Genomic DNA, 19219 nt, shown 5'->3' with positions numbered 1-19219 from the left:
AAATCAACATAATGAGTTCACGCATTTTTCATTAATTCATTCAACACACACTTATTTAAAATCTAATACGGTGTCAGATACTATTTCAAGAAGTACACAAATATGAAAAGATAAAGTATAGCCCACCCCCTCCATGTCCTCCAGGAGTTCAGGAAGCAGTTTAAAGAGTGAACAAACACATGTGCAAACATCCAATGATCTATACAAACACACATAATGTTAAAACCATGGAAGTAACTATTTGTTTTTTTAATTTTGAAATGCTACTTCAGTTTGACACCTGACACTGTCTGGTGTAATATGGTTAAGCCATTGCTTATACAGTCCTCCCCACTGTCATGTATCATCTTTAGTATATATTGTACTACCATCTTCAAGGCCCTGTTCAAGTCCCACGTCTGCCACAAAGCATCCTCCTCCTACTCCACTGAATTTCCATCCTCCTGGTCTTCTATTTTAGACAATTTAATATTTACATGGTTAAATGTAATATTATTTTATTCTCTAGTGTTTTTATTTTGTAAGTCTAGGTAATGATTAAAGTCAAGAACTTGAAAAGTACAAACATACTTTTTAATGTTTTCTAAAATATCTAATACATGGCGTATAGTACGGGCATAATAAATGCTGATTCTCTTTAATATTAACTCATTCTCAAAGACATTTAACTAAGTTTTAAAAACAGCTAAATTAATGTGCTGTCTGCCAAGTGACCACATTTAATACTTCAATTAATTATCCCAAATTCCAATGTTTTATTGAATCTATTTTTTAAAAATTTAACTTTTTTAAGAAAGCAAAAAAAGTCTATCAATAAAACCTCACGCATACACAACAAATACATATATCGTTTTACATATACAAAGCTGCTCTGGGTGAGAAATGATATAGTTCAAGGCATAGCTATCAGTTCAAGGGTGAGAAAGACATAAGCAGTTCAAGGCATGAACTATGCCTGGGCAATAACCAGGGATAGTTTAGAAAGCAGTGTTCCATTCAATGAATTTCAAATATCTAAACAAAGCATCCAGAAGGAAGCCATAAAACTGGGTTCTACTATCTTTGTTTTTGTTCAGTCTAAACAATAGATCGAAACTGAGTGTTCACCATAGCACTAAATGTTTCAGGCAAGAATCATGAGTGAACCACAAAATTAGTGGGTGCAAGTATAATAGAAACATGGTATGTGCGTAGTCTCAAAGTATCTCCCTACAAGATGCTTATTAGTTGCAAAGAAAAAAGTTAGTAACTTGACACTGGAGCATCCTGGCAGGCACTACCTTAAAATTAGTCACTACTAATGGGACAACACCATGTGCCTTCTAATATGATTTACCGATCAGGACACTTCCAATATCACTTCCATGGCATTCTAATCAAAAATACACAACATAAATTTAACCATAAGGAAGTATCAGACAAACCAAGAGTGAGGAACATACCACAAAACAACTGGACAGTATCCTTTTCAAAGTGTTAAGGTTATAAAAGAAAAAAAAAAAAAAAGACTGAGGTACAGTTCTAGATTAAAGGAAACTAAGGAGACATGACAACTAAGTGCAACAAGTGATGCTGGACCAGAAAAAGAACATTCATGGGAAACATGGTAAAATATGAAAAGGATATACAAATTAACTAAATTATAATCAATGTTAATTCCTGATTTTTATAACTATACTGAAGCTATGTACACAGCGGAGAATCTGAGTGATGGCTATATGAGAATTCTATTAACTATTTTTTAATTTTTTTACATGATTTCCAAAAAAACGTTAAAAAAAAAAAAGGCCCCATTAGTGCCCACCCTCTGTGTGTGTGTGTGCACATGCACATACATGCACACAAGGACATAAACACTGATATGTACAAACTGTCTTGTATACTGTAACAGAAAGAATGCAGAGTCAAGTACTTACTTACCTATTGTATCTCTTCCAGCAGATTTTTCAGACCCTGACAAATTAACCAGCACAACACCTCCAATGCTGTGAGAGTAAGAGCATTACTAATAAGCAAAATAATACATTCCTTAAAAGGGCTAGTAATGAAGATAAAAATTATTTACAAGTAATCAAGACTATGCTCAAAACTGAGCAAAACTTAAACTGTCAAAGAACTTAGTGATTTAATTAATAATACTTAACAATGATAACAGGACAGTGTAAATGCTATACTTGTATTTAAATCATTTAATTCTTGCAAAATGTACAAATTACTTTATAATAAAGGTATTACTGTTGTTACCATTACCATTTTACACATGAGAAAACTCACACACAAACATATGAAGTAACTTGACCAAAATCACACAGATAGGACTGAATCTATCGGTAGCCTGCTTCTAGGTAAGTATTCTTACCTCCTATGCTACCTACTGCTTTTGGTTAAGAAGTAACTAACTTTTCAGCCTCTTCCAAACTTGTTTTTGAAGATATGCATACAGTATACCCATACAAACCTAACGGTAGCACAAATGCTGCCTATTGGTAAAACCTAAATTAACAATAAAACCATACTTAAATATTTGAACGATTAAATTAATTATAAATTGACAAAAAATTCAACCGAATTAAACTTCATTTACTTCCCCAATACAAATATATTGTATTCCCCTAACACAAGAATAGGTTTAGCTAAAACATTAGCTAATCATGCATGCAATATAATAAACTTCTAGTGGGCATAACCTCTAAATAATAAATTAGTTGGGTCAACCGGCCTACCCCTGAAAACTACCATGGTTATGGCTAAAAGAGAAAAACACACCGTAATAAGAGCTACCACGTATGTGACTACCAAGTACCTCAGTCCCTGTGATAATTGCTTTTTATATACACTGGCTCCAAACTTTCAAACGAGGCTAATACGATCATCATGTTCTCACCTAGGAAACTATCTCAGAGAGCTTAAGGAAACTGACAGGAAAAAAGAACAAAGCTCTGACTCAAACCCAGCTCTGACAGCTAAGAAACACTACTCTCTTCATTAAATCATTCAACTTTCTTCTCTGATTTCTGATTTTTTCTCATAAAGACAACAGCTTTATCAAACCAATACATCTTTGTTGAGTACTGTCAGTAAGCAAAGCCCTACGCTACACTGCAGGCGGCACAAATAAGCAGCAAACAAGGCTCTGGCCTTTAAAGGTTTATAACCCATAGAAAAGACAAGACAAACATACACAAAGTTACATAAAAGATTTAAATACAGTTATTGACAATACTGATGTTACACACTAATTCAAAACTGCCAGATGGTTTATACAGAAAACTGAAAGATCATGTGAGGATGAAATAATCAGAGAAGACTGCACGTTTGATTATTAGAAGTAGGAGATATAAAACCCAAAACCAAAACAGAAAGAGGAACTTGTTTTAGGAGAAGGAAACAGGAACTTAGGAGGTGATGAGGATTAAGGTGCCACATTAAGTTAAATGTAAACATCAGTACAATACACAGTAGTATACTGTCTGTCCTCACTTGAATGGGAACCAAAGCTGCTTTGGGGTCCCTCCCTCCAGTTACTCTCCCCAGGACCATTTAGAAAACTAAAGAAGGACCTGATCCAAGGCTGCATAGCATGATATCCACATAAACCCTTCTTTCATCCTCATCTTGCTTTGCCATAGTATAATATAAACTATCCTATGTCACTAACAGAAAAATTTTAAACATTATATTTTTAAGCAGAATTAACTAGCTATTATGTTACATTCTTACCTTAAAATTACAGCTAGTAGTTTAGAAAGAGTAAATCTATCTCCACTGTTACTTGGAAACACTGCAGCAAGAATTAAGGTAAAAAGTCCTGCAGGGAAAAAAGATACATCAGCTTTAATACTGTGGAAAGCAGCCTTTAAACTAAATCATGTTTATTTCAACAATACAGATTAAGTATAACCCTACTTATTTTAAACTAATAAGAGTTAAATTGAGCATTCAGAGTAACATTATGACCTCATCATAATCAAGCATGTGTGCTCAAGTTATTTTTACAGCTTCAAAAATACTTTTTCTCTCCCAGATTTGGAAGGTGATTCAATTTTTAAAATAAAACATCTTTCATTGGGTAAATTATGGTTCTGAAAAAAGCAATTACATTTAGCCAAAGGGTCCAGAAAAAGATCTTCAGAAAGAATATGTGAAAGGAATGACAACTACAATACAAAAAAAACAGCCCATCAAACTTTAATATGTTGTTATATAAAAAATGCCATAACATAGTCGAAGGAATGTAAACAGTACAAGGCCACAGCATAAAACTACAAACATTTATGTAGTTACAACACACTAATGTGCATTATTAGAATGAATGTAATTTGTAGTAAGATAAAAATGTGTGTATATGTACATACACATATAACAGAAAAAGGTTTCAAGTTATAATGTAAATTTTGAAGACAAATTTCTTACCAGAGGTTGAGGACAAGATATTAACTATAGCAACCTGTGTGTCCGAAAGTGCTTCTTGATATGACAAATTTGCCAGAAACCACTAAAGACAAAGAAAACAAAGTGAACCCAATTGAATGACATGCTTACATCTGTCACAGTTTATAGGACCCTCCTTTTTTTTTCTCCCCCTAAATATTTTATCATAAGAGCTTTTAAAAGTTGCTTTCTATTGAAAAATCACAAGCTCAAAAAAGAGGGCATTTACAATTAGATCTAAGATCGTTGCTATTCAACTTCCCTTAAGAAATTAACAATAGCTCATTAAAATTAGTATTCAAGTTTTTTTTTTAATGAGGGTAAAACTGAGTATCAACTTTAAAATTTGCTTTATCCAAACACTTCTAGCATTCTATTAAAGTTTATCTAAATCAAATTTGAATTTGGGGAAATTCTCCAATATTAAAATATGTACAGATAAATACAGCATGATGAGAAATCTACTCAACGAGATGATGCCTATGGGGATGGATCAAGGTAGCTACCAACTAGGTAGACTGATAGATAAAAAGACATTCATTTTGGAAATCTAAAAAAGTCCACCAGTCATAAAAGGAAAAACAGTATATGATTCCATTCATACAAGGTATTTAAGAGTGGTCAAATTCATAGTGACAGAAAGTAGAATGGTGGTTGTCAGAGGCTGGGGAAGATAATAAAGGGGACTTATTTAATGGACATAGAATTTCAGTTTTACACAATGAAAAATGTTCTGTTGATAGATGGTGGTGGTTGTACAACGATGTGAACGTACTTAATGCCACTAAAGCTATATACACTTAAAAATGGTTAAAATAAAAAAAAAAGGTTAAAATAGCAAATGTATAGCACATATATTTCATCACCATTTTTAAAAGGCTTTTTATATGCACATATCTATCTGTATATAAATCTGCTACATGGAATAGTACCTATGTAATGTATTTAATCTATGTAATACATTCTCTCAGAGTCGTGAGTTGGAAAATTGCTTTATCCAAAGAAGGGAAATACAGTATTTCTTTTTAATAGGCAATAAGTTGTGTAATTCATGAGGTTTTCCTATTTGCCTTTCCTTTTACCAATTTGCCTAGGGATAAACAGTGTGCTCATTTGAAGTAGCTTTCTTCCTTTAAATTGAAGTTCCTGATATAATCATCCTATTCCACAACCAGCTCCCCCCCCAAACAGACACACACACACACACACACACACACACACACACACACACACACACACACACTACCCATTTAATCTGGCTCTTATCTTTCCCTCTTTTTTTTTAAAGTTTATATATTTATTCTGAGAGAGACCATGAGCAAGGGAGGGGCAGAGAGGCAGAGAGAGAGAATCCCAAGCAGGCTCCATGATGTCAGCACAGAGCCCAGTGTGAGGCCCAGTCTCATGAAGTGTGAGATAGTGACCTGAGGCAAAATCAAGAGTTGGACATTTAACCAACTGAGCCACCCAGGTTTAACTTTTACTATATAGACACTTTTATTATTCTCCACCTCAAGTCTCATTTGAAAATTAGGTAACATATAATTAATAAATCTTACTCTTGCCTTACATTCTTTTAAAATAAGCAAACATTTGGAAATCCGTATTAACAGCATAATCCAAATGTATGAGCTTTTTAGTATATATGTAATTATCATCACTCACAAAGATTTTCTGATTTGCACTGCTGAATATATTAATCAAAGTAACACTCAACTAGATGTTATCCAGGAAGAGGATAGAAAAAAGTGGGCTATTCAATGAGGCAAAACTGGGAAGTAAAAAAATCTTATAATCAGGCTAATGATATTGACATTAGCATGCATTATCTAGTGTTTAAAAAAGTTCAATATAAACTTAAATCTTATAGGCTCATACTAAAGAACCTTGGATTAGGCTGCTTCCAATGACATACACAGCAAAGAGCAATGAAATTCATTATTAAATTCTAAACTCCAGAGTTTTCACTAACTCAGACAAGTAATCCCAGCTTATTCAAAAAGAGTATTTGCTACACAATTGTTCTATCATGAAATCTTAAGCACATTTTTCAGTTTCTATATTAATATAATAAAGAAGCTATCAACAATACTACAAAAAATTCTGTAGAAATGTTTACTATGAGTAGTTGCTAAAATATTTGACCACATTTACATGAATTTATTATACAACCACCAAACCACTTTTTTGACAAAATCAATGCATACAGTAAACTCTTATCTGGGTATTTATTAGCCCTTGTATACATCATAGTATAAAATAACTATTAATTATTCTGACCCTGAAGCAATGTCAAATTCCAAATATATACAGAAGTAGCTATAATGTTATAGTAATTACCGAATTCTCTGAGGTATGGCAAGCAATTATTGACTCTGATACTCAAATTCCCCAATGATGCCAGATAGCTGAGTTTAAAGTCACGATTAAGCAAACTAACAGTATTACACTTAAATAGCACTCTGTTGGTATGTACACTGTCTTAAAATTCAAGTTCTAAACATATAATAAAGAGAAGACCTACCACAAAGCAAAAAAAAAAGCTAATTTTTGCTACTTGAGTTGCAGTAAGTTTCCCTACAGTTTTGAGTAAGGATTCTTGTTCTTTCACAGTAGGATGTGACATGCGAGACAGCTTGGCTTCCAATGCATGGCTTGATGGAAGCTGTCGAATCTCCATGATATTACTGAACCTTACACGAGACTTTTTGGGAGCTTAAAAGGAAAAGTATAATACAAAATCATTAAATGTCTCCCCTCACATCCAACAAAACCCATAAATTTTAATTAACTGATAAATGTGTATTCTTTAATCCATATATGATCAGACTTGGACAGCAAAGAAAACCAGTTATATTATTACCTGGAGCAGCTCTACTCAAAGAATTAACAGGAAAACGGTTTTCATCTATAAAAATGTTTTAAAGGCTTTAAAATGAGACCAAATATTCAAACAAGGGTTCTGCAATTATGTACATATATTGCCTGGCCAGGATTATAGTATGGTTATTATTTTAGTATTTATTGTATAACTTTTCTTGGATTTTTCCTCATAGATACCCAATTTACGAGAACTATTTTCCTGGTCAAGCATGCGGAACACTCCTCTAGAGGTTCACTCTTTGCAAGAGAGTATTATGGATAAACACTGTCTTACACTGAAGCTGACATTCTTTGCACCATTCACAGATACAAGAAACTCTTATAATTTGCTATTAGGGGTGTTTAGTGGCATGGCTGAAGAGGACACTGTCCATTTGAAAATATATATATAACAAAACCATACAGATTTCTGATATTTTTAAATTATTTCTAGTTGAATTAATAAAACCTTCTAGACAAAACTTCTGGAAGACTACAGGCCAAGCCAACACCACATGGAAAAGAAGAAATGCCAGGTGATCCTAGTCAACCCACAAAATCACTAAGTTTGGGGATGGTTTAAATGAAACTAAAATTTCTTCCCATTTCTAAGTTATAAAATTCTAAATTTTGCTTACTTTTTTCAGTATCAATGTTTGTGTTCTCAGGTTTTTCACTTGGAATATCATGAAATTTCACAGGAACATACAAAGGTTCACTCTAGAATGCAAGAAAAACAGGAACAAATATAAACAGCAAATATAATAGTTGATATATTGTCTAAAATTTAAGATGAGAGTATATAGTCATATATACCGCTCAAAACACAGCTGTTCACCACCATATTTACAGAGAATTTTCCAAAGTATATTGGAACAGCATTGGTACATTACGATATTTAGCCTTTAAATGTTATAAAAACAGACCCCTTTCTCAAGCTAACAGATTATCTCCTATTCCTTTTCATGTATTCTTTTAACAAATACATGCTAAATTTCTACTATGTCAGAAACTGTTATAGATCACGGGGCTATAAAAGTGAAAGAAGACAAAGTCTCTGTCATCAATGATCATGTAGGTTAAAGGGGAAGGCAGACAATAAAGAGATAATCAAGTATATAATGTGTAAATATCATATATTTCCCATTAGTCCTCATAACAACCTCATAAAATGGTATTTAAAAAAACTTGGCGCACCTGGGTGGCTCAGGTGGTTGAGCATCTGATTCTTGATTTCAGCTCAGGGCATAATCTCACAGTTGTGGGATCAAACTCAGAGTTGGGCTCCAGGCTGAGCCTGCTCAGGATTCTTTCTCTCTAGCTCTCTCTGCCTCTCCCCACCCCACTCACTCCTCTCACTCACAAAATAAATAAATAAACATTAAAAAAATACTTTTATAGAAGCCGAGATATAAAATAATCAAGTGGTAGACAACAGAACTACCAGGTTTATCTAACCATGCATTAAAGGTCTATGTTTTTAAATGGTTCTGAATTCTTCTGTTTTTACAAATGTTCTTTAAATGATCTATATTTAAGGCACAACTCTTTAACTAGGCTGTTTCTTAAATTAACAGAAAATGTTTTAATTTAATTTCCCTTTAGCTCTTGGCATAGAACTCTGCCAATGAAAAATATTCAGTAAATGAAGAGGCAACAGGGTCTTAAAAAAGACATAGTCTCTTCATTCACTAAACTTTTCATTACAGCATTTGGTCTAGAAAATGTTGACATATCCATCTCACAGATAACAGCAAAAATCAGTAGAAGAGTAGTTATAAGAATAGTCTGCCACCTCAACTCTTTCTTCTATGCTGATAGAGGCAACTGATATTAACCTTGCTGATATTAAAGATCCCAGACAAAAGAAATGACATTTTCTCTAAGCTTCATAAATTCTTTAGAACATCTGGTAGCCTATTCTGCATACAACTACAGTTCAAAAAGGCAAACAATAATAAAGTCACCACACTAGTACTTTATAAACTGGTGTTAAACTTTAGAGTAACATTAAAATTTTTATAAGATAGAATGCCACATTTGGACCAATACATTTTACAGAAAGGCCTTAACAATGATCTACAAAAACCCAGATTTCTACATACTTTCTCTCCAACTAGATTATAAATGCTTAAAATAAGTGAATATGTTAATTACTTTACTGGTTCACTTATTATCTCTTTCCCCCTCCCAAAACACACACTCTCACACACTAGAACATAAGCTATATCTCTAGAGCCTAGAACAAGTGCTTAACAAATATTAAGTGCTCTTATAATTTGTATAAAAATTTGTGGAATAAATAATCTGCTTATATATTGTCAGTGTCCAGCAAATATATTTGGTTCTAAGTGATAATAATAATAATGAACACAAAGTGACAAAGTTAGCAAGAAACAAAGGACAAAGGACTGTCCCTTAGTATTTTCACTCCATAACCAATATACTCTTCCCCTCTCTCTTTAGAAGGTGGAATTGCTTACTTCTAGGTCCCAGGAAACAAAGTACTAAGTTATAATTCTTATGGAAGGCACCCAGTTTTAAGATATATCTATATCTTAATATAGTGGTGCTATAAAGCTATTTCAGTCCTTCCTGTCACGGCTCAATTCCACCCATTCCACTTCTGATGAGAAAAAAAGCACTTACCAAAGAACTATTCATAGTTGTATCTGTTGTGCAAGCAGCAAAGTACCCTTCAGCATCTGCAAACTACAGATAATGGGACATAAAATATGATTAAACTCATGTTATAAAGTAAGGCTGCTGTCATTCACAGCTCAAAGGAACAGAATCAAGAATCCAGAGCAGACCTTTAAGAGTATAATTATTAATAAAAATAGCAGCTAATGCCAAGTATTCAATCATGCAAGGTAGGTATTATCAATTTCATTTTACTGATGAAGAAACTGAAGCTGAGAGATTTCATCTAAGTGACAGAGCCAGGATTAAAATTCAAGCCAGTCTAAATACAAAACTTACAACCTTTTCACAATACTATTATAACATTTCAGATTGGCAGGAAAAGGACAAGTGGGTTAGTGAAAAAGACAAAAAACATCTTAGTGTTACACTGATAACAGTATTAACACCAAGAACCCCCTAAATGGATCTCAGGGTCTGGACTGCACTTGGGAGAACTCTGGGCTACTGCTGCAGAAGCATACTTTTATTCATACCCACAGCTACCCTATTATCTCTGCTTAAAGTCTGAAGAAGTTAAATAACTTGCTCAAGGTCAGCAATAAGCAAATGACAGAACAAGATTCAAACACCAAAGCCCAGGCTCTTAAAAGAATTCTTATAAGTCAATAAGAAGGAGTCAATGTAGAAAAATAAACAAGGTATAGACAACTCAAAAAGAATTCTATTACACAACAAATAAAAGAAAAAGCTACCAAAAGCAGGCAGATTAAACAAAGTATAACTGTTCACCTGTCAAATTAATAAATGTTGGGGTTTGGTAAGGATTCAATCGCATGCATTGCTAACAGTGATATGAAATACAGACAGTAATTTAGTAGTAAGAAGCAAAAGCCTGAAAAATGGCATTAGTTTTTTATCCAGCAATTAGGCTTTGCAAAATTTATCCTAAGTAAATAACTACAGATGTGTATAAAAAATATTCCTATTTATTTACATCAAAAGAGAAAGTGAAAACAACCTAATTATCAAGGAACAGTTAAATAAAATAGAAAAGATAATAACAAATGTTTATTTATTGGCCTGGAAAAGTATTTATGATATATTGTTACATGAAAGGCAAAATCAGGTTAGACAATGATATTAAACTTATTTCTACTATAATTTTAAATATATGCACATAAATACACAGCTCTAGAAAGTATCAAATATATATAGTGGTGTTAGAATGGTGAGATTATGGACAGACTATTCTTGTTCTTCTTATTACCATAATTTGTCTTCAACAATAAACATTCATCACTACTATAAAAAAAAACATTAAAAAATGTTCTAGGAATACTACATTATTGTTCATGATATACCACTAAGAACAGAAAGCCAGTTGTAAAACAGGACATAATGGTACAATTCCAATTTATAAAATATAAAATGAAAATACATGAAAAAGAATGGCAGGATATATGCCAAAATACTCTGGGGTTATTCTGTGAATGTTGGAATTACTTATTTTCTTCTTTTTGTCCCTCTGTATTTTCTAAATTTTCAATAATGTGCATGTATTATATACACATAACATATTCCTACATGTAATACTACAATGTATACACATTTCTATAATGTACATTACCTTTGCAAAGTAAAAAATAGAACGTGTTCATTAGAAAAGACAATAAATAATACTAGTCTAATGCACAAAAAATAATACACACCAAAAAAATAAAAGAGAAAGAAAGTATTTGGAAAGAGTGGGGAATGGGAGTTAGTTATTATTTAATGGATAGAGTTTCTGTTCGGGATAATGAAGAAGTTCTGGAGATGGATAGTGGTGATGGCTGCACAGCAAAGAGAATATATTTAATGCCACCGAGCATTTAAAATGTTCATTATATGACACTATACATTTATTTTTATTTTTTAATTTATTTTTGGGGGAGAGAGAGAGAGAGAGAGAGAATGAGGGGAGGGGCAGAGAGAGAGCAGGAACAGAGAATCTGAAGCAGACTCCGTGCTGACAGCAATGAGCCTGATGCAGGGCTCGAATCCACAAACTGAGATCATGACCTAAGCCAAAGTGGGACGTTCAACCAGCTGAGCCACCAAAGTGTCTCTATGCCACTATACATTTAAAAATGGTTAAAATTGTAAATTTTATGCCATCTATATCTAACTACAATAAAAAAGGGGGGGGAGAAAAGGGGCTAAAATGGTAAATCTGATGTTATGCATATTCTATCACAATTTTAAAAGAAGAGAAAAGGAAAGATGGGAAAAAGAAGAGAATGTAAGAGGCAGTTTAATATTCTTCACTCTCAAAAATTCAGTGTTTACTTCTACAAGGAAGATACATCACTATATAAACTGCTATTTCTCTCAACTCTATGAATCAGCACATTATGTGCTGATTATCAATGAAAGAATATAATTTGGTTAGCCAAACATCTGAAACATGGTCTAAATATGCTATTCTCATTTCAATAAATAAAACCTTGAATTACTTCATTTCTACAATCAACTTTACCACTAATTAGATGCTATTCAACCAGTGTGCAAATGACCAAAGACTCCAGATATTCTTCTTACTCCTCACTTTCATCTTCATCTCCACATTAATTGATTTGGGCCAGCTCAATAATTTTTAACAACTCAAAGGATGTTATGAGGTAACAGCAAGAAAGTGATTATGCACCTTTGATTTCTCATAAGATATTTTGATACCAGGCTGATTAGAAGAAGAATTTAAAATTTTGGACAAAAGTCGGTTTCTCTTATGTTATCTTCATTCATTTTAACAACTTGAAATTTGACAGTCCTTTGAGACACTACTAACTTTACACTTTGAAAAAATAAATCCCCTCTCCAACAAGCACTTAAAATTTAAAACTTACAAAAGCAGCATGCTTTCCTCGAAATCCTCTTGTACACTGTTGTCTCCATGGCTTCCAAATAATAAAGCCCAAAAGGTATAGAACAAACATAGATGTTTTTGCAAAGGTGCTGAAGAACGGCTTGTTGTACTGAGTAAAAACATACTGTAGAGGAAAAATTTACAGAAACTATGAAATGACTTTAAACCTTATTACTTATCTCTAATAAAATAAGCCTATTACATGATTTTTAACTCTAGAAGTTCAAGTGAAACAGAAAATCAAAAAGGATTATGAAAATATTTTATACTCATTTCTAAATATTGTATTTGCTTATATACAAAGAATATTCCCAAACAAAACAGCAACAACTTCCAAAAAAAATGTTCTGTTCAACATTCATCAAAAACCTACTATGCAAGAAAGAGTACTTGTGCTAAAGGCTAAGGAAAAATAAGACAGCCTTTCTTTTCATATATTTATGAAAAGAACAGCATAATGTGTTAAGTACCACAATAGGGGTATACAGGTACCATGGAATTACCAAAGGGAGACAGACCATTTTGAGGATTATGGAAGTTTCCTAAGAGAAGCTATTCTTGAGCTGAGTGTGGGGGACTGAATAATAGCCCAGAGGAAACAGCATAAAGGAAGGTAATAAAGCAGAACAGTGTATGAATAAAATTGCATGAAGTTTAATATTGTTAGGAAATTATATAAAACCTGTCACCTTCATTTAACTTAGAACTCATGATTTTCTTGTTTCCTAAAAAAATATTCCTAGTTATGTATACTGAAAGGCCTGGAAAAAATGACCCAGGAGGAGTAAGCACCTATAGAATCCTGATGGTAATCTGTATTATCTTGCACTAAAAGAAACCATGGGTTCTTAAAGAAATGACCAAATCCAAGTATGGAGCAGGAAAAGTACCAGATGAGCCTGGGGCATCTTGCACCAGAAAACAAATAGGATGTTAAAGATTAATAGGATCATACTGAAAGGACAGTAGAGTCAATTTGAAGGGGCCCCCACTGGTCAAAGATAGGACAGTTTAAGCATAAAACGGAGTAACTACAACTGTCTGAAACACAGTAAATATACAAAAATCCATGAATGTATAATGATACTCTATGGTTACTAATGGAAGTTGCTAAGCAACATTACTCTAAAATGAACAAAAGAAAAGAATCAAGATTTATTCAACCCTTCCTATATGAACCATGTTTCAGGATAACCACATAGTAGTTACAGAAAGCTCTCCATAAAGAATTCCAGCTAAGAAATGCAGAAGTAATGACCCTTAGAAAAATCATCATTTTACAACCCCTAAATGAAATAGTCCATCAAGAGAATAATCATATGGATAACTGACTACTACCTAAAGGTTGGTAAGAAATTTTATAGTGCCAAAGTTGGCATCACCCAAAGTAAGACTTGCAGCCATTTGTGACTCATGTGTTATCATGGGAAGTACCCAGTTCCACCAAGGTATTTTTCCCGAAAAACTGAACCTGAATCAAATCAAGACTTAACCTAAGTACCATTTTACAGGAAGTAAGAGAAAAGGAGGAGCAAGTTAAATGACACCTCAAGGAAACAATCAGCAAAATTTGGAATGTGTGTTATGAAGTGAGTATGTATGTCTTCCCCAAGTTCATATGTTAAAATCCTAACCCCTAAATGTGACGGTATTTGGAGGTGAGGCTTTTGGAGATAACTAAGGACAGAACCCTCATGGATGGAATTAGTGCCTTATAAAGACACCACAGAATGCTGCCCTTTCTGCCTTGAGAGGACACAGTGAGAACACTGCCACCTAAGATCCAGGAAGCATATCCTCACCAGACACTGCATCTGCCAGTGCCTTGATCTTGAGCTCTCCAGGCCACAGATGTGAGAAATAAATGTTTGTTGTCTGAGTCACCCAGGCTAATGGCAGTCTTGTTGTGATACCCAGAATGTGATATATCCTATAGGAAAAATGATCCAGCTTTTCCGACAAATTTATAGCATGATTTTTAAAAAAGGCAGGGGTGGGAGAGTACAGTTAAGGAACAAAAGTGAATTAAAAGCAATTTGAATATGGATCAGGAACCAGATGATTTTAAGAAATTATAATTTTGTTAGATATGTTAATGGCAGAGTGATCATATTTTTAAAAATTAGGACCTTTCAGTTTGAGGTGAATATGAAAAAATTTATAGGTGAAAGGATAAGTGGCTAGAATGTGCTTTAAAATAGTCCAGGAAAACATGTCTGGGAGGTTGATAAGAGAAGACTGGCAAAATTTGATAGTTGTTAGGTATATGAAGATCCATTATACCATTCTCTCTACTTTGTAGATGTTAGAAAGTTTTTATAATACAAAGATTGATTTTCTTGTTGAAATACACAATATATCTCACAAGTTTAATGAGCATATTTGGCTGAAAAATTAGACACATCATATATGCTCTTGGCTAACAAAATTATAAAATATTCTCTTATCAACAGATTGGAATTGCTTAAATTATAATTTGATCAGGTCCTCTTCTGTCCTAAATTTTATTACCAGATAAATAAAAATAAAACCATTTATTTAAAACTAAAATAAATTTTTAAAGATAGGCTTATTTCCCTGTCAACATTAAAGAGATTTCTTTGTGGTTAAACTACAGAATGTTAATCTAAAAAAAAAAAAAAGTTATAGAAGAGTGAAAAATAAATAGCTGTTGTATTCCAGAGCCTACTTCCAAAACAGCTAAAAATTTATTTATTCATTGGCTACAATGTCAATATCAATTATTTACTTAGCTATGATGTGAGATGACCAGCAATATCAAACTGCTTTTTTTCACATTTAAGTTCATTTTATAAATGCTAGTTTCCTTTTGTATATTAGCCTTAAGACTGCAACATGTAAGTTGAAAAGTAATTTCTGAAAGTGAAGCTTCTTTATAAAAAGCATGTCTTTTTATAGAGATTAACTAAACAAATAAAAATAACTACATATATAATTAGAAAGAAAAACTACTTTGTGCACTCAAAATAACACATTACTATCACGAGTACTCTGATAAAGGCAAAATAAAATTTAACTGAATGCGCTGTGTACCATGTATTTTACAATGTTTGAATCGGCGAATGTATAACTGTGCATGCGCTCATGCATATGCACAATAATGAAAACTCTGATCACTTTCACTCATTTGTCCAAAAGCATTCTTACTATCCACTAAATGGTGACAAATGGTTTTGCATCCTAGATACTTATCCACTAGAAAATAGTATTTATAAACAACAGCAAAAACCCTGAATTTACAAGAAAACAGCAGATACCTATTCAAATATTAAGAAAACATGCACATAGTCTCTTTTTTTTTTAAATAACTCTCTAGAAGACAGATGAAAAGTCTAAGATACAAAAAAGAGTATCTTTTGTTTCAACTTGAATTGACACGAATTCACTTATCAAAGAATATAAGTAATTCAACGTTCAAAATACTGCTTTTTTTAAAAAAATATTTTTATGTTTATTTTATGTTTGAAGGAGAGAGAGACAGAGCATGAGCAGGGCAGGGGCAGAGAAAGAGGGTGACCCCGAATCTGAAGCAGGCTCCAGGCTCCAAAATGTCAGCACAGAGCCGGAAGCGGGGCTGGAACTCCCAAACCGTGAGATCATGACCCGAGACGAAGTTGGATGCTTAAAGGACTGAGCCACCCAGGCGCCCCCAAAATACTGCTTAAAGTAAGCTCGAGAGATAGAAATGATTAGAGAGAGACTGCAGATTGACAGCAGCATTACTAGAATGCAACATCATTCCTACACAAGAATTACATACCGAAGTTAGTTCTGAGGATGCGACCCATATCACATCAACAAGTAGGAGAATAACAATCCCAAGAGCCATTCTCCTGCGCTGAGTGAAACCACTGCTCTGGGAATTCATCCGGTTCATGATAAATACGCACACCATCTGCAGTCTGTTTTGTAGAAAATACAGATCCCATTAGAGAAGGTTTCGAAAAATAACCATAGAAAATGAGAAATTCGCGTAAGAGAAACATAAACATCACTGGTTAGCTAAGGTTCAGTTTGAAGGTCACACGGTAAATTAAAAGTTGGATTTACCTTACTTTGAAGGCCTTTCTGAGATCTTCAACAGCAATGCCTGGAAACTTGGCAGATCTGAGTCTAAAAGGAGGTAAAGAACTCAGCGCACCTAAAAACAACCATAAAATGATGATTACGAAAACATCAACGACTCAAAATAAGGTTCATCACATCTTTTTTACTCTTAAAATTCAAAATGAACAAATGAAAAGAAAAATACCTAAGTGTGTTAAATACAATTGACACTATTCTCTAGCCTCTAATGGTATTCACTGTATATTTCAAATTATACTCAGAAACGTACACAGTACAGAAAAAAAAAAAAAAAAGGCCAGTATTCAACAAACGGCAGTATTTAACAATAGTTAACGACTGGTAAATAGCTCCTCCAAGTTTCGTAAATACACAACTCCATTCGCCTCTCCCTACAGAGGAATCCACCACAGGGGGCAATGTCTAGACTCGCGCCTGTTTCTGAGCGTCTTCTCGGTCCCCTGTCTCTTGGCAGGGGAGTTTGATTATTTGAGAGGAAGTGATTTGTTTTGAGTCTTGAGGGCACGTTTCCAAACGCCTCACGTGGTAGAAGGGGAGGATACTCCACGCTCCCGCACCCACCCCTGCCTGTCACCGCATCTAGTTTCTTTAGATCGAAAGACAAATTCACGAGACGAGTGAGGAAACAGCTGTTAAAGGGAATCCTCTTCCTTTGAGGGAAAAAAAAAAACAAAAGTTAAGCCGGTGACGCCTCCTCAGGGAGTGAGAAAAAGCCCGGAGGCGGCGCTCGAGCAGCTCCCACTAGTGCCTGAGTCCTCACCAGGCTCACACGCCCCTGTCAGCCTTCCCCTCACGCCGCCCCTCGGAGACCAGTGCCATTTCGGCCAGGGCGCTCCGACCGCCACCAACAGCTGGGGGTGGGGCCGTTCGTGGACACTCGGTGCCGGTTTGGGCGCAGGTTGATTTCGCGGCCCTCCCCTGCCTGCCTACCTGGCCTTCCTGCCCCGCGATGGTGTCGTGGCGGCACCATGAGCGGCCTCGGCCCGGACCCGCCGCCGCCCAGCGCCGCGGCCTCGGACTCACAGAGCTGTCGCGGCGCCTGACATTGCGCTGCGCTGGAGGCCCAGCACCTGAAGCCGCGGTGTCCCTCGGGGCGAGGCTGCGGACGCCACCCAGCCCCACTCGGCCCAGAAGGGCGGGAGTGGGCGAGGGGAAGGGACCGCGCAGGCAGCGATGGCCGCGGAGGCCCGAAGCTGGACCCCGGCCACGCCCCCAGCCGGCCAGCCTGCCCCTGCGCCCCGCCCCCCCAGCCCGATGGCGGCGGCGCTGAGGTTACGTCACGGCGGCGCGACGGCCCACCGCGCGTGGGCGCGTCTCTAAGGTGACTTGGCTGCTTGGAGCGGAGTACTACGGGCTGCAAGGGCGCGGAGCTCGAAGACCGGTCCGTGACGCTGGGGAGGAGCGCAGATAGAAGAAGTAAAGCAGGGTGTGGTGGAAGAAGAGGGAAGCGGGCGTGGGTGGCTGGCGCAGAATAAAGGACGAGGGAGGTGGCCGAGGCTCCACATGGCCCCGCCCTAGAACCAAAGCTAGCAGCTCCGTTTCCTAGAGTTGGAGAGGACCTAAAAGCAAAGTTGCTTGGCAGAACTTTTGCTTTCTGGAACCTTTTGTGTGTAAAACTAGATCCCAGTTCTCGGAGGTAGAAGCTGTGTCCCTAGGGGAAAGTACTTCACCTCCTTGGCTCTCAGTTTTCTCATATGATGAGAAAATGATGGCACCTGCCTCATCTGTTTATGTATATCTGCACACTTGTGTGTATACACACACACACACACACACACATACATATGCAAGCCAGGATTACATTAGTTTACAAATGTGAAGGGCTTAGATCAATTCATGGCTCATGGAACTCCACAAATGTAAATAGTAAGCTGTATAGATTTTTTTCTTAACTATCTTTTGACTATCCCATAAAAAATGCTTGACCAACGTCCTAATTTGTATTTAGAAAAGAAAAACAAGACTAAAGGGTTCTGTAATTTAACTGGAGTTATCCACCACCAGTGCGTTTTTAACATCTTCAAGCGCAATAGTAAGAAATAGGAAGAATTTAACTTTCTTGCCGTAGTGACAATATACTACATTTTTTAATTCTTTTAAATCTTTTGTTTCACTGAAATTACATATTCAGATGACTAATGAAACAATATCAATGGACATTTTTTGTGTTGCTCAACCAGTTTCTAATAAATGATCAGTATCAAGCACCTCTAATGAATTATTCAGAAACCTGTCATTGAGAGTTGGAAAAATCTTAACCATGTTCTT

The 19219-nt window shown here is 35.4% G+C and overlaps 1 protein-coding gene across 3 annotated transcripts in view; it reads right to left on the bottom strand.

Moving 5' to 3' along the window:
* Positions 1-18136, bottom strand: part of SLC35F5 (solute carrier family 35 member F5) — a 41817-nt gene extending 23681 nt beyond the window's left edge. For 2 of the 3 annotated variants that reach the window (XR_006220658.1, XR_006220659.1), the window contains exons 1-10: positions 17882-18136; positions 16916-17006; positions 16626-16767; positions 12825-12968; positions 9943-10005; positions 7932-8013; positions 6956-7146; positions 4414-4495; positions 3721-3808; positions 1921-1985 (exon numbers count right to left, since the gene is read on the bottom strand). Coding sequence is in view for 1 of the 3 variants with exons in the window: in XM_042994286.1 (XP_042850220.1) it covers positions 1921-1985; positions 3721-3808; positions 4414-4495; positions 6956-7146; positions 7932-8013; positions 9943-10005; positions 12825-12968; positions 16626-16767; positions 16916-17006; positions 17882-17921 (988 nt within the window). In the remaining 2 variants the exon portion in view is untranslated. The remainder of the gene's footprint in view (positions 1-1920; positions 1986-3720; positions 3809-4413; positions 4496-6955; positions 7147-7931; positions 8014-9942; positions 10006-12824; positions 12969-16625; positions 16768-16915; positions 17007-17881) is intronic. The other variant, XM_042994286.1, reaches the window with a different exon arrangement.
* Between the last annotated feature and the right edge of the window lie 1083 nt (positions 18137-19219).

Source organism: Panthera tigris, chromosome C1 (assembly GCF_018350195.1).
Source record: "Panthera tigris isolate Pti1 chromosome C1, P.tigris_Pti1_mat1.1, whole genome shotgun sequence".
Lineage (NCBI taxonomy): Eukaryota > Metazoa > Chordata > Mammalia > Carnivora > Felidae > Panthera > Panthera tigris.
This window is presented reverse-complemented; position numbering and strand designations above follow the sequence as displayed.